At 36.6% G+C, this 24,009-nt stretch overlaps 1 protein-coding gene across 1 annotated transcript in view; it reads left to right on the forward strand.

The window, feature by feature from the left end:
* DPP4 (dipeptidyl peptidase 4) overlaps positions 1–24,009 on the forward strand; it is a 79,869-nt gene that overhangs the window by 16,784 nt on the left and 39,076 nt on the right. The window contains exons 4-12 of the mRNA XM_058191690.1: positions 585–676; positions 788–862; positions 4,004–4,056; positions 4,135–4,207; positions 5,468–5,588; positions 10,299–10,459; positions 14,979–15,082; positions 16,614–16,743; positions 18,166–18,210. Of these exons, the coding sequence (XP_058047673.1) occupies positions 585–676; positions 788–862; positions 4,004–4,056; positions 4,135–4,207; positions 5,468–5,588; positions 10,299–10,459; positions 14,979–15,082; positions 16,614–16,743; positions 18,166–18,210 (854 nt within the window). The remainder of the gene's footprint in view (positions 1–584; positions 677–787; positions 863–4,003; positions 4,057–4,134; positions 4,208–5,467; positions 5,589–10,298; positions 10,460–14,978; positions 15,083–16,613; positions 16,744–18,165; positions 18,211–24,009) is intronic.

Consider the following 24,009-nt stretch of genomic DNA (forward strand, 5'->3'; position numbering starts at 1 on the left):
GGAAAGTGATGAAAACCTGGCAGTTCCACCAACTACCCAGTTTTGCAACTGGGGCTGGGTGCAGTGCAGGGTGACTTAACATTTTAGTCGTGATTATTATAAGCTCAGTTCCCGGGGTTTAACTTATTGTTAAAATGTACTATTTTAGATATTTAATTTTATGTGAGCTTTCTAAAACTTGGAAGTGGCAGGGTGTAAATGTGGTAAGTAAATCAGTCTACAATGGTTATAGACTAAGCCAGCATCTCTAAATACTTCCTTTACTGTAGATGGGATGTGTTCTAATGTATTCCAACTAATTAAATCATTTTTGCCCCATCATCCCCACTTCATTTTTCATAAACTCTACTTCATAAACATGGAATGCCAGAATTCATTTGTGTAGATTATTCTCCAACCACATAATAGTCGATTTTAAAATAAAGTATTCTCTAACTTGTTTGAATTCATACATGATAAACAGACTGTTATGACAATGAACTTAATAAATAATGCAGGATTTTTTTTTATTGACTTTGTGTGTGGGGGGGAGAGGGTTTTGTTTATTGGCACTGAATTTTTTCCTACTTTTCTTCCCTTTTTAGGTCACGAGTATGTCTACAAAAATCAGAACAATGTTTTTCTGTACAACATTGATGATGGAAAAGAGTCTATGATCATATCAAATAACACATTAGTACGTTTTTTTAAAAAAAATACTACTTCATCAGTTCAAAAGTGCTATATAGTGAATATTTCCTTCCTTATACACAGCGTTTTATTACTAATTTGTTTTCTTTATCTACAGGACAGTTACAATAGTTCCGAGGCAATATTGTCACCTGACAAAAAATTTGCTCTTCTGCGATACGATTATGAGAAGGTAACAATGATGTTATATTTTTATACTCCACTTGGTATATTTGTATTGATAAAAATGGTTTTAATCCTTTACAACAGGGGTATCCAAACTTGGCCATTTTAAGACTTGTGGACCAGGCTGCTGAGGAATTCTGGGAGTTGAAGTCCACAAGTCTTAAAATGGCCAAGTTTGGAGACCCTGCTTTACAATATGGATTCACTTTGGCATTTAAATAGGTGAGGATTTGAAAGGCCCTTTGTGGTTATTAAAATTTAGCCAGTTCACCACATTGCACCAATTTCTTTTCAATGATTTTACTTTAATAATTATCTTGTATTTAACTTTGCATTCATTCCTGACTTCTTTACCACTAACACAGTGGTTTTTGTAAACAATAACAAATTACTTACTCCACCCACGTAGTCCTCAACTTACAGCCATTTGGTTAGTGGTCATTCAAAGTTGCAGTGGTACTGAAAAAAGTGACTTGTGAATGTTTTTCACAGTTGCAACCTGTTGCAGCATGCTCATGGTCACATGATCAAAATTTGGCCTCTTGGCCGCTGACCTGTATTCATGATGGTTGCAGTGTCCTGAGGTCATAGGATCAGTTTTTCTGACTTTCTGACAAGCGAAATCAATGGGGAAGCACACTTAACAACTGTCTTACTAATTTAATAACTGCAATGATTCACTCAACGGTGGTAAGAAAGATTGTAAAATGGGCAAAATTCAGCTAACAATTGTTGTGCTTAGAAATGGGTATTTTGGACTCAATTGTGGTCTTATGTTGAGGAGTACCTGTACCTTGGTGTTTTACAAGGCTTTAGGACTGCAGGCATGAGAGTGAGACGGTATTGAAGAGAAAAAATTCCTGGAGAAATATTAAAGATATAAGTACAAAGAATTCTGAAATTATAAGTATAAATAAAGGATTGTTACATCAGCTATCCCTATAGAATAATATAGAGTAATGACCAAAATTGTGGAAACCTTTTGGGAAAAGTGTCTTTTCTAAAACTAGCTAATAACACCACTTTTATGGGGGAGTAGTACCATAAAATTATATATCAATAGAAAGATAATTTAATCAATAATGTAATTCAATAACTTTTATGAAGGATTTGCTATTAGAATAGCAGTTACAGTATAAAGAAATAAAGTGAAACACATAGAAAAAATGAGAGATACAAAAATTATCACCATGTCAGTTAATGCTTAGTTGGGTAACCTTTAGCATGAATTATGACCTTACAACTTCTTCCCATGGAGTGAACCAAGTCTTTTAGTTCTGCAGCTGTTATAATGTGAAACCAAGATTGAATGATTGCTTCTATTAACTGGGTTTTATTGCTGGATCATTTCTGACTAACAAGTTTCTTTAGTTGGCTCCATAGATTTTCAATTGGGTTAAGGTCTGGGCTATTCCCAGGCCATTCCAGCAGTGGAATTGATTATCTTGAAACTCCAAAAAAAAAAAAAAGTGGTGTTATTAGCCATCAAACCTCAAAAATACACTTTTCCCAAAGGGTTTCCATAATTTTGGCCACTACTGTAAATGATATAAAGTCTTCTCTGAAGGCATCCCGTTTGTGTAAGATACCCCTACACAGTGCTTTCCTCTGGGGGATATTTTTAGAAATAATTAGAGGTTTTTGTTCCCAACTGTATAAATTGTATTTAGCCTTACCTATAGTTTGGGAAAACAAGCCAATTGTGAATTGTGGTTTTCATAATTTTACATTAAAATGGGTGAGGATTTTGAGGGCTCCAAAGACTGACTTGGGGATTAGAGATGAATCAAATGATGAAGAAGGCTGATAACTATTAGTGTTGTTCTGGTTTGATTCCTTGCAGGGAGTTTTGAAGTTAATCTTGACTTCAGGGTACCACCATAGTTCAGGAGTTAGATAACAGTGATTTGTTCTTAATTGAAAACAAAAGCAAATATTTCAAATTCTCAGGGTACCTTTAGGTGACAGCTTTGCAAAGGTTCAGAAGACACTCTGAACTTGACCAATATATTGCTTTACTTGAAAAGGGAACAGAGGTGGTTTTCCCTTTTGGACTACTGCAGTGAATTTAAGTCAACTGTAATTCCCGCTTCTCACCATGTGCTTGTGAGTAGCTCGTGAGAATATATTTCAACACCATGTGCTTGTGAGTAGCTCCTGAGAATATATTTCAGCCACTATGACTCCATGAAGCCATGGATATTAGGATTGTGCTGTGATCTGGATTCAAAAGAAAAACGATGGATTGGAATACGTGTAAATACATACATCGCTCCTTAAGTCGTGTGTGCCTTTTCATTGCAATTAAAGCTGCCACTTTTTCTCACTGATAGATACAAGGTGTACATCATGCATACTTCAAATCACATTTTCCACTTTGAATCCAGAACATCATACAACTGCAGTGGTTGTATCTTTTGAAAAAGCAAAACAAAAACACAGATATAGTGGTACGTCGGGACTCATCATTCATTCATTCCAGGAAGTGCAATGAGAACCAAAAAACAATAAGTATCAAACAAATTTTTCCCATGAGGAATAATATAGACAGTCACAAGGCAGCCAACACCAACAAGTCTAACTTGTGCATTGAGTAGCAACCAAATGATGAGTACCAGGACAAAAATTTTCACATCAGAATGTGTTGTGTACCAAATTTGATGAGTTTCAAAGCAGTTGAGTACCAAGGTACCCCCTGTACCACTGAATTTGCCTCAACTCTTTGTCTGCAAGGACAAATGTCTTCCATCTTAGCCTATGGCTGGTTGGAGTTCACAACTCCCAAAGATATTCCAGTGAGAATGCCCTCAATGTGTTTGTGATAAGGGAAAAGATACCCCTTAATCTTGGGGGGGGGGTCTTCATGTCATAATAAATTACAGTTTAGCAGTATAGCTAAATATTACATGCTATATAGTAGCCATACACTACCGTAGGACTAATATTTATTATTTGAAATCTTTATTTCTGGAAGGTATCAAGAGGTCTGAGTTAAAGTTGAATTTTGTTTCTCATGATCTTATGATCATTAAATATGATAAAATAAATATGGTAAAATTCAGGCAAATAGGAGTTTTAAAAAATACTAACTTCGAACTGCACTCGTGTTTTTAAGTGTTTTTCTTTATATGCAAATATTGTTTTGCAGGTGTGGAGGCACTCATACACTGCATCATACCATATCTATGATCTAAATAACAGGTCAGTAACTGTATTGTCTTTTCGTGATGTTTCAATGGCTTACATTATATTGATAGTTTTATTTATGTTTCTTCACAGAACCATAATAACTGAGAACCCACTTCCTACAACTATCCAGTATATATCATGGTCACCTGTTGGACACAAACTGGTTAGTCAAATATTTAGGATTTTGCTTTCTTATAACTAAGTATTCCTTGTAACACCAATTCAGATATTCCTGTGCACCATTTCTGTAATCCAAACTGCATCATAAATGCAACAGAAATTTCTGGAAAACATAGAGGGGGAAATGTAAGAGGGGATAGGAATGTTCCAGAATATTTTACACAAGAAATTCAGTTCATTTAACCAGATTAAATGTTAAATATACAACGAAGTGGTGCCATATATATTTAACTTTACAGTAAATGCATAGAGGCCCAGTTCAAAGTGAGGCCGCTTGGGAGTGGGGGAGTTTAATTCTCTCTTGACTCCTTATTCTAAAAGTCATCACGTACACATTTTTTAAAATCAGCAAATTGTGAAAGCATAAATCTGATTTCCCAGCTTAATCAGAGTGAATTTGATCTGAATTGGCTTTAATTACAAACTTTCTAGGTTTAAAAAAATGGTAAGATATTTGCATTCTAAATTTTTATCATGTGGTTTAACTCCCAATGGCATGACATATTGACAGAAAAAAATCCACTAGCAACTGGTTGAATGGGTAATAGGAGAGGGAAGAAGAGACCTGATCTTGGAAGTATAGAATCTTATATCTAAACATCATGCGGCAAAGTTTAAGGGGCAAATGCAAGAAATTAATGGAAAAAGAACCAATATTTTAATGGAGAGGAAATTGGATAAAACAATGCTAAGATTTCTTGGGATTAATTAGACAAAATGCAACATTCTAGGCAGGGGTGAAATCCAGCAGGTTCTGTCAGGTTCTGGAGAACCAGTAGCAGAAGTTTTGAGTAAGTTCAGAGAACCTGCAAATACCACCTCTGGCTGGCCCCAGAGTGGGATGGGAATGGAGATTTTGCAATATCCTTCCCCTGGAGTGGGGTGGGAATGGGGATTTTGCAGTATCCTTCCCCCAGGAGTAGGGAGGGAATGAAGATTTTGCAATATCCTTCCCCTGCCACACCCACCAAGCCACGCCCACAGAACCGGAAGTAAAAAAAATTGGATTTCACTACTGATTCTAGGTCTTTCTTGTAAATCATTCTGATTTTTTCTTTATTTTTAAAAGTGTAAAAGAAATTCAATTTCCTGTATTTAGATGGGTGAGAAAAATCTTACAGTATAAAAAAGAATCTCCACTTGGACTTACAGGAAATGAAAGTAAATATAATTTGTTTGATATAAAGTAAAGGTTATAAAATCATTTTCTGATGGTAAATATTGTATTGTTTGTTTATGGCAGGCTTATGTTTACCAAAACAATGTTTATGTGAAAACGACACCGAAGGCCAGTGCTATTGAAATCACTGAGAATGGAGCCGAAAACAAAATTTCAAATGGATTAGCAGACTGGGTGTACGAAGGTAACTGTCATTGAAAGGGGGGAAAAAAACCTCTTAAGAGCAACTTAATTGCCATCACATACAGAAATAAAATATTAGGTTTATGTAAACTTTCTTTTTGAATCCAGTGCTTGGAATGAAGTGGGGAGGGGCAACGCCATCTTTGAGTCACATAACCCTTTCTAGCTTTCAAAACCCACTTTTAATCCAGAGACAATTTGCTTCAGAAACAATCCCAGCGAAAGTGTTATCTGGACAGAAAGAGAAAAATTGATACCTTTCAGGAATATGGCTGCAAAGCAGCAAATCCAGCACAGTGTGTTCTTTATTTGGGGACGTGCCCTTCGAAATGGCTTATGAAATATGTCTTGGCTTGGTAATAGCTGCATTTTGGTAATAATTGTTGATTGGCCTAGGTAGATATATTAAACAAGCCTTAGTTTCATATTTTACCTCCTCCTCTTTTCTCTTTCATTCACACATGATTGTTGGGTAGAGATTCAGAAGTATATATTCAGAAGATTAGGGGACTGGAGGCTAAAACATATGAAGAACGGTTGCAGGAACAGGGTATGTCTAGTTTAATGAAAAGAAGGACTAGGGGAGACATGATAGCAGTGTTCCAATATCTCAGGGGTTGCCACAAAGAAGAGGGAGTCGGGCTGTTCTCCAAAGCACCTGAGGGCAGAACAAGAAGCAATGGGTGGAAACTGATCAAGGAAAGAAGCAACTTAGAACTAAGGAGAAATTTCCTGACAGTCGGAACAATTAATGAGTGGAACAACTTGCACGCAGAAGTTGTGAATGCTCCAACACTGGAAATTTTTAAGAAAATGTTGGATAACCATTTGTTTGAAATGGTGTAAGGTTTTCTGCCTGGGCAGGGGGTTGGACTAGAAGGCCTCCAAGGTCATTTCCAACTCTGTTATTATTGTAGAAGTAGAAGTAGAAAATCACTCTGTTCATCTTGGTTTTTTTCCCCCTGGGATAATACAACAACACAATCCAGAATCAAACAGAAGTATTGCAATCAAAGTAGGTGACAAAAAGAAATATCTGTATGGTAAACCACAGATGAACTTTTAATACCATTTTTATTAAAGAAATGTTTAACAAAGTAAAATCATAAAAGAAAATAAAGATAATAAGAATAGTAAATTGTGAAAAAAGTAAAAGAAAAGAAAAATGATTAAAGAAGCAGCTTCCAATCTTATTGATAGTGGTTATAGATACATTTTTACTTTGCTTCTCTAAGGTTACATCCTCATCACAGCTGAATGTTTCACAATGGAATACAGTGTTGTTGTTGTTATTATTATTATTATTACAATATTATTCATAATTTGTGTCGCATATACATAATCAATAGAGATAAAATTTCACATTGTTACCATTTTTTGGAGTGAAATATGCTTCCTTCTGAATTTTCTATAAAATAATCCACATAAATTGGCCAAAATATTTCATAGAATAAGTATCATAGTATATGAAGATTGATTCTTCTTCTACCGATAGAAAAGAATATCTTTTTTTCTCAAGGTTAAACTGTGGGGTCCTTGGTGCTCTCTGAGCTTGGTTGTTTTCTTGCAGACATTTCATTACCAAACTAGATTACATCATCAGTGCACAGATCCACTTCCGCCTTATGTGATCAAGCATATTAATCAAATAGGGATACTGTCAAATATCCCCAACCACTAACACCAAGAATAAAACACTGAACATAGATGGGAACACTTCTTCCATCTAATATAGGGTATTAAATAAATAGGTAGCAGTAGACATTTTACCATGTTGCTCCTAAAGAGAGAAGAACTGCTTTTATATTTCTGAAGATCAGAACCTTATATCCATTTTTTAATGATCCTCTAGCTCTGACCATTTCCCATGAAGTCATGATCAGAGAAAAGAGCACCCAGTTGTGCATATAATCTCTCAATTGAAGATTATATGAACAGCTGATTGTAACATTTTTTCTGTCCTTAATTTCATGAGAAATGATCAGAGCTACAGGACCATTAAAATGGATGATTGAATTGAAATCATCTAAAAGGCCAAAAATGCACAAGATTTATTTTTAAGTTAATTTAAGCCATTCTATTTAAACAATATACAATAACTGGTTCTGGTCTCAATGGATATCACTGCAGATTTAATAAGTAAGAAAGTAAACTGTGTGACATCTTAAAAATTCCTTATAAATTCAAACTGGACAATTTGCAGGGGCCTAAAATTTACAGAATTACAAATTATTTTGGGTCTGAATAGTTTGAGGGCATCTCCAATAGACAGGAAGTTCAAGTTAGCACTAGTGCAATTGTGTGGCATGTGTAACTTGTCTAGACCAAGAATCAGAAAATGAAACATGATTCCTATTTAAAGTGTTGAACTGTTTTATTCCATTAATTCCCATTCCCATTTATTCTTCAAGGTCTCTTGGAAAAATTCATCATCATGCGTGTTTTTCTGATGATTTCCCGTTGGGTATTCTGCCTCACAGAAAGTGGCAGAAACTTGAATCTGACTTCTTAAGGCCTACTATATTTGTTGAGAGAATTGGCATATCATTCACATACTAGAGGAAGATTATTGCTTTACCCGTTGTTTTTTATAATTAGATAGCTTTTTATAAAGTTTTATAGAAATTTAACAGAAGGAAAGGCAGCGCATATCTTTGCTTAATCCCCACTGACTTAAGACTTCACTAGATATCCTATCTAAGCTGCATTAAAGTATTTTCATGTTATATTTTAATAGCAACAGCTGTAGTTTTCCAAACTCTTCCACCATCTGTCTCTAGGGACAGAACCAAAAGCTGATTTTTAAATCACAAAGATTACCCAAAGGATATTTGCAGAATAGTTGAATATTCCTTTGCTAAATGTTGACCCCTAAAGAGGTTCTTACATAAAATGTAATGTTCAAAAATTAATGGAGGAATTCTTAGTAGTCGTTTTATATTTCTTTTATGTTAGAACTATGATAGTATTTCAGGCAAGATGGGTAGAATACAAGTTAATAAATAAATAAATATTCCAATTCTGTCTGCACTATATGTATCTCACAATGAATAGAGATCTGCATCAGTTTATAAACCTATTATTTCCCCCTTATTAAGTTCCTCTGCTGCAATTAAGCTGTTTTTAGCTATAGTTTAAGCACAGTTGCTATATGGGGCTCAAATAGGACTCTATAAAACAGCATGATCATCGCAGAAAGGATTCAAACAAAATTTCTAAGTATTTTCCAGGTTATCTGCTGTGTTCCAAATCAGGAGTCAGTAAACTTGAATCTATTCTCTGATAAATATCTTTATCTATTGGTTAAAACTACAACACAACCCTAGTGGATTGACTATGTAATATTGGCTGACAACTACAAGCCTTCCTGGGAAACAGCAATCCCAAAGAAACTGAGCCACTATGGTTTCTTCAGTGATGCCATCTTAACCTTAGAGTCAGCGCAAGTTAGACCCATACTAACACAAAGGATCTTAGATATAGAAGGTCATGTAGAAATTGCTGGTTTCTCACATAATATGATTGCAGTTAACGTTTAGTGCCTAAACGAGTCTCTTACTTATATCACAGTTCCTAAATTCAGGAGAGCTTTATCTTTGGTTTGGTTTACAATTGTCCAGGAAGAGAAATATAAGGAAACCCCCATATGAAACCCAATGCTGCCCTTGTGATATGAGTACCATAGAAATCAGAGTTCATGTTCTTCTGTATTGCTGCCAGATGATTACCCCTTTTTTATTTAAATTTCCAGAGCAATCTGATAATCTTTATTTGCAATATCTATTAAACAATCAAGATAAATTTATTTCTATGAAAGTGGCAGAATTTTATTACATTATGTGTACATTTTGCCCACAAATCATTGCCAGTGATTCTTTTGGTTAGAAGATAGTTTTGTGTTTTCATTTTCTTGAATATACTTTTATTTGTCAATGACCAAAATAAAATTTCTACCTGTCTGTCTGTTTGCAAATCCAATGCATTGAAAATCCTCCAAGCTATTAGAAAGTGGATCCATATGTTTTATTATATTTCTGTATGAATTATCAACTATTCCTTTTAATTCATTAAGCTTCTTGCATACAAGTGTTGTTCACTGTACTTTATATTAATATAGTTTTTAGTAATGAATGATTGAAAATGAAAAAAAAATGTATAAAGGTACTTCTCTTCATAAAGAAACTAGGAAGTCTTCAATATTTATATTTTTATTATCACCTCCAAGATAGCCCATAGTAATTGCACTTATTAAAGTGCCTTTTTAGACATAAAATATTCAGTGAATGTTTAATTTGTACTTGTATATTTTCTTCCAGAGGAATACTAACTTTGGGTACATAATTGGAAAGTTATGTTTTTTTGCATTTAATTATTGTTCATTATAGATGATATATTTGAAAATGTTATAGTATAAACAAGAAACAATTATCCGTAATATCGAAAGCTAAGATAAATCAAAATACTATAAATTGCATCATTATTAAAGCCGGATTTTTATAAAAGAATATTTCCATAGCACCGTATTTCTATAAAAAGGCATTTCTGAGAGTTGACTTACTGTTTTGGTTGCAAAATATTGCAAGTAATCTGAACTTTAGTAACTGAAGTTCCATCTGAAATTATACATGCAAGTTATTATGAACAATGTTTCAGAGGAAAAAGCCAATTTAGCAATTATTGCTTCAAAAGAACACATTTGCATCTTTTTCAGAGGAAATGTTTGGCACCCATTCTGCTCTGTGGTGGTCTCCAAATGGCAGTTTTTTGGCGTTTGCAGAGATTAATGACACAGAAGTTCCTGTTATTGAGTATTCGTTTTATTCAGAAGATACACTACAATATCCAAAGACCATTAAAATCCCATATCCTAAGGTCTGTGTTATTTATTAAACATAGTTGTTGAGTGGTTTGATTAAGAGAATAGTCACATTTAATCATTTGCTGCTAACAAAAATATTGTCTGTCTCTCCCCAACAGCTTGCTGTGATTACTGTGACTTAAGTCAATAGCATCTGGTAGCTCTGGAGCATTTTATCTCTAGGGGAACAGGAAATGAAAGCAATTGAAGGCTGTGGAATATTTGAGTTTCTAAAATGATTTGTTGAAGAGCACTTGGGTGATCAATGGAAAAAGGAACACTTCAACTCAATGAGTTGCATAGCAAATAAGGGACTAAGGACCATTAGCTCTGTCATGAACAGGGAGGAGCGGGCTAGGTTACAGCCATTTCTCCTTTGGCAGCCAGATTTCCAGGCTGATATATTTGCCAGGGCAGAGGTGAATTATTCTGTTTTTTTAAAAAAATGTATGCAATGGAATTATACTTGGTTTCAGCTTTGTCAAACTTTAGAAACTGGTATGCTCTCAGTAGTTCTAGGCAGGGCTGAAATGCTCCCGGTTCAGACCGGCTCACCCGATCCGGTAGCGATGGTGGTGGATGGTTCGGAGAACAGGTAGCAAAAATTCCTGGCCCCGTCCCCTTCCCCTCATCAGAGGATTTTTTTAAAAAATTTTAAAAGCAGTTTTTCTTCAGCCGAAAACATGCCTTTAAAAGTAAAAAAAAAAAAAAAGCCTTTGAGGATCCCGCGGCTCAGCTGAGATCGTCAGAGCCTTTAAACTCTTTTTTTTAACAACCTCTTCGGCCGAAGAGGTTGTAAAAAAAAAAGGTTTTAAAACGCTTCTCTGGCAATCCCAGCTGACTTCCTCATCACCAGAACTTAAAAAAACATGTTTTCTACAAACTCTTTAGCCAAAAAGCTTGTAGAAAATGTCCTTTTAAGAGATTCTGGACTGCGATGAAGCATTTACCTTATACTGCTCCTTTCCGGCTGGGAAAGCCATGCTTTACACCAGTTGCATCAGCTAGCAACTGAAGCTGCCTGCCTGAAATCCATCTCAGTCAGTAACTCAATTTGCCTGCTTTGCTGGCTGAGGAACTCTGGGAATTGAAGTCCACAAACCTTAAAGTTACTAAGGTTGGAGACCCCTGATCTAAAAAATACAAATAAAATAAAATAATAAAATAAAATATTTGTGCAGCTTTCTGAGATTTGGTGTGTTTCTGCAGTGTTTCACTCTAACTACACAAACACACAAAATCTCACAAAGCTGTATGTGGCATTTTGTGTGTGTGTGTGTGAGTCAGTTGTGTTGTGTTGTGTTGTGTGTGTGTAAAGTGTGAAAGTTGGTTTTTGAGCTTTTTGTGGCTGTGTGAGGTTCCTGCTTGTTGCAGGGGCCATTTTGGGTGAAGTGCAGCTGCTTTTACATTGTGTGTGAGTCAATTGTGTTGTGTTGTGTGTGTGTAAAGTGTGAAAGTTGGTTTTTGGTACCTCTTATTGTTTTGTATACTTTGTTTATTATTTTTATTATTTATTGTTATTGGCCATGCCCACCAGTCATCTGACCACCCAACCACGCCCACCAATTAAGCCACGCCCACAGAACAGGTAGGGGAAATTTTTAGATTTCACCCCTGGTTCTAGGGCACGGGTGTCAAACTCGCTGCATCACATTGCTGTCACATGACGTTTCACTATGTTTTTCCCATTCATAGAGCTGGGGTGAGTATGGCCTGTGCATGACGCATCCAGCCCACGGGCCACCAGTATGACAACCCCTGTTTTAGGGTCTTTGCAGAGGCTGTTTTCTCTGATACTCCATAGATTGATCATGTGGCTGTAATATCCCATGGCCAGTCCAGGAAGTGATGGGGAAAAAGCCTCAATGTAGAGAGTGTGGCATTGCTTTAAGTGTGCTAGAATTTTCAGGGGTTCAGCAAAGCGAGGAAAAATGTCCCAGCTTGTCATGCATTTTAAAAAGTAAATGTAACTTCTTTTCTGGAGTAGAATGAATACAAGTGGGACTTTATTGCTGCTGTCATTCATCTTGGCATGGAACTTCTGAAGTAGGTCACCCATATTCACTTTCAGCAGAATCTTCTTAAAATCCCTAGTGGGACATGAATCTGGACATATGTTGCTCTGTTTATTTCTCAGAATCATGTAACTGAAAATATTTGACATATCCTAAAGTTATTTCTGGAAGTCAGAAAGGCAGTACAATTGTTACAGGGCAAAATTAAATTAGTTTTTATGCATATTTGCAATTGATTCAACTTGGTCCTGATGAAATTACTTCCATCATGAAAATTAAAGCTATGGTTTAAAGCTATGGCAGTTGTAGATCAAAGATCAAGAATAGTTCTGAGAGGAATTTTGATTGAATTGTAACGTGGGAGGAAGATGGTTAAGCATTCCCTTGATCAGTACTTCAATTAGATTTGGCGACACAATGTACTTTTCAATAGAAAGTACAAACAGAGCTGTTGGTGTCCCCCTTCTCATCGTCAGATCGTGACCTAATTATTATGAGACTCTCTGGTGCCACTATCCACTGCAAAGAATCTGGACTCATTAGATTGGTCCACCCCCAGCAACTAATGGACCTGGAGAAGTTTCAGAAAGAGCCTGGGATTGTCCCTCCTGGTTTGCTAGATGATCTATCTGTAGTCTTGATTGCTGCTTGGAATAAGGGGGCAGCTGAGACTTTGGTTTGGATTGCAATCCCTGTATTTTACAGAGAAGTTGGGGGAGATGAAATGGGAGAAGAAACATCTAGAACAGCAGCCCCCAAACTTTTGGGCACCATTTCCGTGGAAAAAGGTTTTTCCTCAGACTGGAGGGGGCGTGGTTTTGTGTGTTGCCTGCATCACATAGATGGGGCTTCAGTTGTTTGCATGGGCCGGTTGTTGGAATGCCGTGGACCGGTGCCAGTCCATGGACTGAAGGTTGGGGACTCCTGATCTAGAGTGCCACTAAATTCAACAATGAACTTGACTGAATATGGGCTACTAGAGTCACTATTAAGGCCTATCTTGTGGCAGTAAGGTGGCAGAGCAGCAATATTTTTCCACCCTTATTGCATCTGTTTCACACCCTGTTTACCTCCTGTGTAAGGCAGTGCCAGGAAACTTTGGCAGGGATGTGTGAAGGAATTTGCTCAGCATTTTAGTTTCACTTGCAGTTTGACACTGGCCTTGTTGCAGGTTCAGAGGAGATGCCTAGAGTGAAATCTTGCCCAGTTATCTGGGAATGGTTTGTGAACCTGTTGGAGCCGAGGAAGTAGATAGAACCGTGAGCTAAATTACCTTCTCTTTAGATCTAAGCCACTTCTTGGAGTATGGCATGTGAGTGAATCCTAGTGAGTGAATCCTAGTGGTGATGAATTCTTCTTTGAGTGAGGGTTTTTTTTTCCTTTACCTCTTAAGGAAGCTTTGTTCACCATCTCTTGATGAACGTATCTTTTCTTTCTTTCTTTTATGTACACTGAGAGCGTATGCACCAAGACAAATTCCTTGTGTGTCCAATCATACTTGACCAATAAAAAATTCTATTCTATTCTATTCTTCAAGAACCCATCATTGGACCTCTTAATACTAGGCAATTTTTGCTCAATGATTTCTTTTTGAGGAGGGTGATTAAGAAGGTGGTTGTGCAGCATCTTCAAAGGATCCTCAAAGGACCATGGATGAAGCAGATTATCTGGATCCTTTTCAGTCAGGTTACATTACCTGGGTATGGAACAGATACATCACTGGTTCTTTTGCATGCTCTCTGACATGGAAGGATGGTGGTTCCTTCTTTGTGTGCTACTTGCATTCAGGATGTTCACCCCACTGAAGCTCTTATGAGCTTCCAAAGGTCCCTCAAAGCCTTGTTATGCCGGCATGCCTGGGGACCCTCCAGGGGCGGGTGAACCAGTGAGGTGGCTCCATTAACACCCATTTTATATTATTCTTTGTTTTAGCTCTGTTCATGCAGCTTTTTAAAAATGCTTTTTAATAATTGAATATTAATAGTTTTAGATATTTGTGGGATGGGGAGCATTATAAATTAGATTAAATAAATAAATAGTTGAAAGATACGCTCATTGCTGATTTTTTTTCAGAGATTAAAAATTATAAATTAATAATGGGCCAGGACTAATGTATGAAATTCTAATTTATTTTGAGAGGTATGTTTAGCGTTTTTAATCTTAAATCTGAAAATAGAAAATCATTTTCTATAATAGAAATTTTTACCGAGTCATGTGAGTTAATGTTGCATTGATCTCTAAAAGAATAATCTTTCACAAAATATGGGTGGTCATAATGTATCCTGAATTGACTGCTTTTGCTAATGTAGAAAAATGGCATTATTTTTATAAGCATTTAGTACTGGCGTTCACATTTTTAACTATGAACTTCTATAAAACACAAATTAATTTTTAAAAACATATATACATAATTTTCTTACATTTCATGTTGAGATTTAAAAGCTAACTTCTTTGTAATTTTCTAATTAACATTACCATTTGGACATCATCTGTTTTAAGAAGTTTTAATTTTATCCAGGCAGGTGCTATAAATCCAACAATAAAACTATTTGTTGTGGATATTCTAAACCTTCCCAAAAAAAATATCTCGGAAATTGTTGCACCATCTAGTATAATATCAGGGTAAGTACAAGTAATATGCTTTGTTCTGGTGAATGTTGTAGATTATCATTGTAATTATTTTATAATTATTGAGTAATAATATAAGATTTTTTAAAAAACATTCATTTATTGCATTAAAAATCCTGTGGAGAGTTTATTTATTAATACTTGACTTTTTTTTTCAATGTATTTTCAGCTGGATCATTCATTCTTGTTTTTAATCATATTTATTAAAGCTAGGATTTACACATAATTGTTCAAATTAAAACACTGTAAAAAATTCATATTATAGTGACATAACTTGTGTACGTGAAGAGACATATACAAATTGAAGTGTGTTTAATGTTGTAAAATATAAAGGATATTATATGCAATGTCAGAGCCCCACATAAGCCAGGATGAGCCACATCAACTTCTATATTTGAACATATTCTTCAAACATTTATTTTATTTTATTTATCACATTTATCACATTTAAATTTATATTGGTTTTAATGGGTTTTATTATTTATATTGTTCTTTTAAAAATTCGGCCAGGTAGAATAAGTTTTTTAACTGTTATTTTATTCTGCATTTATATGTACTTTTTTACTTGCCTGTAAACCGCCCTGAGTCCCTAGGGAGATAGGGCGGTATACAAATGTGATAAATAAATAAATAAACATAGAAACAAATGTACAAATACTAATATAAATATAATCTCTCTTATTCAAATACACACACACACACACACACACACACACACACACACACACACACGGACACATGGAAAGGAAGGGAGGAGGTGCCCTTCTTATCTACTAGCTAGGTTGGGAGAAGTCAAAGAATTATTTGTAGATAAATCTCAACTTTCCAAGCCACACTTCTGACTTTTATATTCTGTGGATCATGGTATCAGTTTTTAGTTTATATTCTTCAACTCTATTTCATCTTGTTCTACCCTGTGCTCCTCCGTTTCTAGTCACAGAACGTTTCCGAAATCTGTAGTTTCTTATTCTATAGAACTGCAGTTTGAATTATACATATACAGGTAGTCTTCAAGTTATGACCACAATTGAGCCCCAAATTCATGTTGATAAATGAGACATTTGTTAAGTGAGTTTTGCTCCATTTTGCAACCTTTCTTGCCGCCGTTGCTAAATGAATCATTGCAATGGTTAAGTTAGTTAATGTGGTTGTTAAGTGAATCTGGCTTCCCCATTGACTTTGCTTGTCAGAAGGTCACAGAAGGTGATCCTGGGACACCAGGACACTGCAACTGTCATAAATACGAAACAGTTGCCAAGCATCTGAATTTTGATCAGGTGACTATGAGAATGTGACAACAGTCATAAGTGTGAGAAACGATCATAAGCCACATTTTTCAGTGCCGTTCAGTGTAACTTCGAATGGTCACTAAGTGAAATGTTGTGAGCCGAAGAGTACCTGTATAGTACCTATTGTAACAGTATGTTGAATATTGAATGGCATATAAATGATAAGCATTTAGGTATAGAATTCAAGTGAATCTATATAGAAAAATGCTGAGCATTCTCTTTTCTTTTATCTCCAGGGATCACTACTTGAGTGTTGTAACATGGGTGACTGATGAAAGAATCTGTCTGCAGTGGCTTAGAAGGATTCAAAACTTTTCTTTGCTCACCATCTGTGACTACTCTGGTGGTGTATGGCAGTGCCCAAAGGTACAAGTGGAGATGGATTGTAGCAATAGCAAGATCACTTAGACTTATATACCGCTTCACGGTGCTTCACAGCTCTCTCTAGGAGTCAGTCTATTGTCCCCAACAATCTGGGTCCTCATTTTTACCAACCTCGGAAGGATGGAAGGCTGAGTCAACTTGAGCCTGGTGAGATTCTATCTGCCAAACTGCTGGCAGCTGGTAATCAGCAGAAGTAGCCTGCAGTACTGCACTCTAACCACTGCGCCACCCTCTTAGAGGTTGTAGAGGGTGAAGGGTGAAGATTAGCTTGACAGTGCAAGCAGACAATTATATCCTTCTTTTTGTTAGTGGGGAGTGCATGGTAGGTGAGGTAAATAATGGAGTTGGTGAAGAGAGGCTTGGGGAAACATGACTTAGGAACGGGAGAGGGTTAACATCATCACCGTTACTACCTGATGATGCTACCTACTAATGAAATACCTGCAAGAAAACAACCAAGTTCAGAAGTTATCAAGAACCCCATGGTTCAACCCTGCACGGTAAATATTCTCTTCCAGAGGCGGATTTCCACAGTAATCAGCAACTTAGGCTAGTTGCCAGTACAACCTTATCTGGACCATGAAGACCAGGCAGCAGAAACTTTCACTCTCAACCTCTAGACTCTGTGACATGCCCTGCATGGGCCTTCATTTGAAAACAACTTGGGAACTGTGATTGGTACAAAATGTAATGGCCAAGATATTAGCTATAATCCTGATTTCCTGGTTGCTTCATTGGATATGAATAGGTTTCTGAGTTAAATTCAGAATGCTGGTTTTTGCATCCATGGTGGCGCAGTGGTTAGAGTTCAGTACTGCAGGCTACTTCTGCTGACTGCCAGCTGCCTGCAATTTGGTAGTTCGAATCTCACCAGGCTCAAGGTTGACTCAGCCTTCCATTCCTTCCGAGGTGGGTAAAATGAGGACCCAGTTTGTTGGGGGCAATAGGCTGGCTCTGTAAACCACTTAGAGAGGGCTGTAAAGCACTGTGAAGCGGTATGTAAGTCTAAGTGCTATTACTATTTAAAAACCAGAGCTTGTTAAGGAACTGCCTCCTTCATATACCTAATGGGTCAAGCATGCAAAATGGGTCTGTTTAAAATAGGGATTTGGTGGTGGTGGTTGGTGGTGGTGTTTTTTATAATGCTTTTTATAAGATTTTAAGATGATTGCGTTGCTGGTATTTATTTCGGTAGGTTTTATGTACTTATATACATGTTTTGTTTGGGTATTGTAATTCCCTAAGTCTTGGGAGTGGGGTAGTGAATCAATCAATAAATAAATAAAAAAGCCATCTATTTGCAGAAAATTCTGTAAATATTGACATTAATCTTGAAAGAGAGAAGAGCTAGATTAATAGACAGAGGTTACTAAAACAATGAAGTTCTTTCTCTTTTTTCTTCAGGAAAGGGAGCATCCTGAAGAAAGTAAAACTGGCTGGGTTGGCAGAGTAAGTACAGTGATTTAAGGATCGACTTATATGTTGCATGGCTGCCAAGCATCCTTTCCTGCAGAGAGAGCAGAGCTAAAGAGATATCTTACAGTGAGGAAATGAAGCATTTCATTGTACCTGCCAGCTGTTTTCTATCAGAAGCATCTATACTTTTTCCTTCCTTGCCAGATACCGGCCCCTTATTAGTAAGACAGAGACAAGCTTGGAACAGTGTTAGAAATATTTGTTAGCATGTGCATATGTGGGTTTCATAAAGGACGCAGTGGCTCAGTGGCTAAGACACTGAGCTTTTTGATCAAAAGGTCGGCAGTTCAGGGGTTCGAATCCCTAGTGAGCTCCCGTTACTTGTCCCAGCTTCTGCCAACCTAGCAGTTCGAAAGCACGTAAAAAATGCAAGTAGAAAAAATAGGGACCACCTTTGGTGGGAAAGTAACAGCGTTGCGTGCACCTTTGGCATTTAGTCATGCCGGCCACATGACCATAGAGAAGTCTTCGGACAGCGCTGGCTCTTTGGCTTTGAAATGGAGATGAGCACCTCCCGCTAGAGTCCAGAATGACTAACACATATGTACGAGGGGAACCTTTACCTTTACCTTTTATGTGGGTTTCAGGGCAGGAAAAACAATTGGTTGAGTAGAATTAGACCTTCTATTTCCATGTTGCTTCTTAAAAGCACTTGGCTAACAAGCTATCTGGACCATACTGTATATTACTATTCTGTAATGCATAGTTTAATATGTAGACACGAAGTTAGCGCTTAGTAACTGCTTTTTTCCAAGTGAAATGTTGAGGATTTTTTTCAAGGCCATTTAGAATTGCAATTATACCCCCACCCCCTGATGCGTGAAATACTCTTGCCTTCTCAACTTTTTAATTAACCCTGTAACAAAGTCTTTGTTATAGTCTTTGTTATACTTTGTAGGTCATATGGAATCCACATCTCTCTCACATTTCTGTCTTGCAATCCCTAATTTTTAAAAAGGATATGTGATATGTAGATTGCAGATTGCAGTCTTTTCTCATTCTCTTCAAGCAGTAGTCAAAGAACCAAACATTGTTGAAGATGTTGTCATGTTACAGGTAGTTTTAATCAGTTGTTACAAGAGGAAACGAAAAGATGAAACTTGATAGCAACTCAATTTTTTGTGGGATATCATCAAATTTATTTGTCTTTAGAGGAATGGAACTATTGCTAGGACTTCATGTCAATGAAATTAATATAAATTATTACTTGTTGATGTGGATATTCATCCTGACGTTGGCAATTTGTTCTGCTCTGATGAGATTCAACATAGCAAACATTGATATTTCTGATTTCATCTTTAAGATTATCTTTTGGTGGTTGACATATTTAGTTAAAAAGTAGTAAATTGCTTCAATATATTAAGTGGAACATGGCATTTTCATATCTAATGCCTACAATGAGTAGTTGTTCACATTTTGGAGACATACAAGTAGTCCAGCTTACAAACATTTGTTTAGTGACCATTGAAAGTTACAAGGGCACTGAAAAAAGTGACTAATGAAAATTTCCCACGCTTATATCCATTGCAGCATCCCCATGGTCATGTGGTCAAAATTCAGACCAAGGGGTGAAATCTAAAATTTTTCCCTACCGGTTCTGTGGGCGTGGCTTGGTGGGTGTGGCAGGGGAAGGATATTGCAAAATCCCCATTCCCTCCCCACTCCAGTGGAAGGATATTGCAAAATCCCCATTCCCACCCCCACTCCAGGGGAAGGATATTGCAAAATCCCCATTCCCACCCTACTCTGGGGCCAGTCAGAGGTGGTATTTGCTGGTTCTCCGAACTGCTCAAAATTTCCGCTACCATTCTCCAGAACCTGTTAGAACCTGCAGGATTTCACCCCAATTTAGGAAACTTGGCAACTGGCGTGTGATCACCTTTCTGACAAGCAAAGTCCATGGGGAAGCCAGATTCACCTAACAACCATGTTATTAACTTAACAATGCAGTGATTAACTTAACAACTGTGGCAAGAAAAGTAATAAAATGGGACAAAACTTACTTAACAACTGTTTTGCTTAGCAACAGAAACTTTGGGTTCAGTTGTGGTTTCCCCCATTGACTTTGCTTGTTGGAAACCAGCTGGGAAAGTTTTTTTTTATATATATATATACATTTATATCCCGCCCTTCTCCGAAGACTCAGGGCGGCTTACAGTGTGTAAGGCAATAGTCTCATTCTATTTGTATATTTACAAAGTCAACTTATTGCCCCCCCAACAATCTGGGTCCTCATTTTACCTACCTTATAAAGGATGGAAGGCTGAGTCAACCTCGGGCCAGGCTTGAACCTGCAGTAATTACAGGCTACTGTGTTCTAATAACAGGCTTCTTACCAGCCTGAGCTATCACGGCCCCTAGTTACAGATCAAGATCAAATGTCCTCAGGACAGTGCAACCATCATAAATACATATGCCAGTTGCCAAGCACCTGAATTTTGATCATGGGACCGTGAGGACGCTGCAACCATTGTAAGTGTGAAAACCAATCATAAGTCACTTATTTCAGTGCTATTGTAACTTTGAATGGTCACTAAACGAATGGCTATAAATCAAGGTTGTAAAATGAATAGTTGCAAATCTATTGTATGGTCAATAGATTGCCAGGTTCTGGTTCTAAAAGAGGAACAAGGAAGTTGTACAATAACATCACTAAATTTATATGTAAGAATAATGCTTTTTTCCCTTCATCATTTGCTTAAAAGAGTCACGATTTTTTTTAAAAGCATCAAATATAAACCTACCCTGCAAAATAATGGAAGTTAGTATCTTCTGCTGTCAAACCTGATCAGAAAAGAAAGACCTTAATATAACTAACACATTTTAGCTCTACACGATAAAATCTCAGGAAGCAACGTGATAAGCAGATTGTGTATGGTGTGAACAGTGAAGCAAAAAGAAAGGAAAGAAAAAAAAAGGAGGAGTATAAATCTACTATAAAAATAGGAAAAAATAGGTTAACATGATTATTGTCATGCTTGTTCCACTGTGGTTTATATGCTCAAATAAGTCAGTCGCATCAAGAAATTACAAGGTATCTTATTACTCTATAAAACAGATTACTGAAACAGATTAAAAAAAAAAATGTCCCTGAAAATTTGATTGGGATAGAATAAAAAATAGGTAGAGCCAGGAATAAAGTAACTTGGATGGACGTGGATCTCTCTTTGTGATGTTGAGCTACATCTTCAACTCCCATCAATACTAGCCAACTGGTGGAAATGGATGCTAGAATGCTTATTTACAAGAAAAAAAACTTCAAAAATTTTTTTTAGAAAGCCAAAACAAAACAAAGCAAAACATTTTAAAATGTGCATCAAAAAAGACAAAAACACAAATACTGTACATATATTGTTCCCCCCCATTGAATACTGTTAGATGTATTACAACAATAACAGTATGGCATTTTTGAAGAAAGACGTTCCAAAAGATTTTTTATTCAGTTGTAATTCATCTCTTTACCAAGTATTTAAGATTAAGTGTATACGACACTCTAAATATTGTTGAATGCAATAAATAAGAACAAACTCAATTCCAAGAATGAACTATTGTTCCAACAGGCTCTGATAAGATAACAGTGAGCAATTTGTTCACTGGTGATTTTATGAGGATGTTAATGACTTTTTTAAAGGTAATTGCTTGACATGTTTTGTGGAATTATTCAAATGGGGTATTAGAGTTCTACTGTACTGAAATAAATTTGTTGTCTGCAGTAAATTATGAAGCGTGAAAAAAGATGGTTTCTACTCAGTCGGAATATTTAATGAGATTAAATTCAAGTAATTTAAATTCAAGTAACTTCAAGTAAGATAGTGACACTGATCGCAAAAATGTTCTCTGCATTTATCAGCAAAATAGCTTTCCTCCGGCAAAATATCTTCCAGAAAAAAATCTGTCAATTCCTAAAAGTTTTCTCAAAGACAAACTTCAAACTCCTGACATACTGTAGATGCACTCGAAGGTTACTTAAATGCTCTAAAACAGGGGTGTCAAACTCAATTTCATTGAGGGCAGCATCAGGGTTGCGTTTGACCTTGGGGGGCCGGGATGGGTGTGGCCAGGGTGGGCACGATGCCCCGATCAGTCTGCCAGTGAAAATGGGCTCCCAAGCTCCATTTCGGCTGTGACGGCCTCCTGCAACCTTCTGCCAGCTAAAACAGAGCTGGGGAGTGCTGCCTGCGGCCCTGGTGAGCTCCATTTTCAGTTGTGATGGCTTCCTGCAACCCTTTGCCAGCAAAAGCAGAGTTCGGGAGGGCCACACCCTGTCCTCCCAAGCTCCGTTTTCGCTGGCAGAGTCACTGTGGGCCGGTCATTCGCTGTTCCAGGGTGGCCCCACAGGCCAGATTTAAGCACCCTGCGGGACGGATCCAGCCTCTGGGCCTTGAGTTTGACACCCCTGCTCTAAGAATTGGCATGCTGACTCAAGTTGGTGCTCTAATCGATATAGATGTGTCAAGAGGATGACAAATACAAACAAGTTTCAATTGAGAAGTTTATTTACACCTCTGGTAGAACTAGAATATGTCAGTGATTGAAGTTAGCGCTAACCTCCCGAATTCATATTTTGTTGAGACAGTTTAAGTCCAGTTCATATTAAAAAAAAAAAGCAAGAGATCTTCATCTTACCATATCAATTTGTAACAATTATTCTTTTGGCAAAGAATATCAAGCACTAAATGAAAAGAAAAATAAGAGATAAATTAGTTTAATATTGTTTTGAGCAGCCATTTAGCACTGCAGATATTCAAATCAAAATTTGAATATTTTGATTAACAACTAGAATCACCTTAAGAAGTGGGGGCTGTGTAAAGACAAAATAATAGGACTTCGTTTCAGGGTTCAAGTTATTTCTTTGAAATAGGGAAATGCCCTCAATAGTTACTGCATTAGAATTTAATTTCTTTTGTCTTTCTGTATTAAAAGACCTATTCTCTTTTACTTCCATTTTTGTGGACATTTTACGCAATATCAGACTGAGTTGAAGATTTTTTTTCTTTGTTAATTTCTTGGGAGCTGATATGTAACTGGAAAATCTTCCCATTCCTCAAATAAAAATATATTTTTGAGACTTTTTTTTAATTGGTGTGATTTTGTTGTTTATATATTCATTTATTTTTATTCAAGTTTATATATTTGTAATTACAAATATTCATTTGTAAATGAACTGTCTTCCAAACTGGAGGGAAAAAACTAAACCTTAATCATGTCTTTATGCTACAAAACCATTTTATGTTGCATTATAGAATTTTTTTACTTTTTACTTATCAGAAGGCTATAAGACAATGGGAGCCTAATCTTCAGAGATCATGGTTAGGGAATGACTGGTGGACCTTGTGGAATAGATGGTGGCAAAAGACTTCTGGCAGGGCCTTTTTGGTGTTGTCTAGACCAAGAAGGTTCCTGTATGAGGAACTTCGAAATCCTAAATCTTTCACATAGGCTCATTTATGCTACTTCAAATTTAATTTAATTTAATTTCTTCCTTCCTTCCTTCCTTCCTTCCTTCCTTCCTTCCTTCCTTCCTTCCTTCCTTCCTTCCTTCCTTCCTTCCTTCCTTCCTTCCTTCCTTCCTTCCTTCCTTCCTTCCTTCCTTCCTTCCTTCCTTCTGTAAATAGATTTCTACGAATAACAAATTCATTTCCACGAGATTTGTTAATATGCTATTCAGAAAATTTGACTTAAAATCTAACATTAATAAATATAATTAATGATTGACAGTACCAAAATCTAGCAACTTAACAACAGTAAATATTTAAAAATTTAAAAAGTGAC

Source organism: Ahaetulla prasina, chromosome 1 (genome assembly GCF_028640845.1).
Source record: "Ahaetulla prasina isolate Xishuangbanna chromosome 1, ASM2864084v1, whole genome shotgun sequence".
NCBI lineage: Eukaryota > Metazoa > Chordata > Lepidosauria > Squamata > Colubridae > Ahaetulla > Ahaetulla prasina.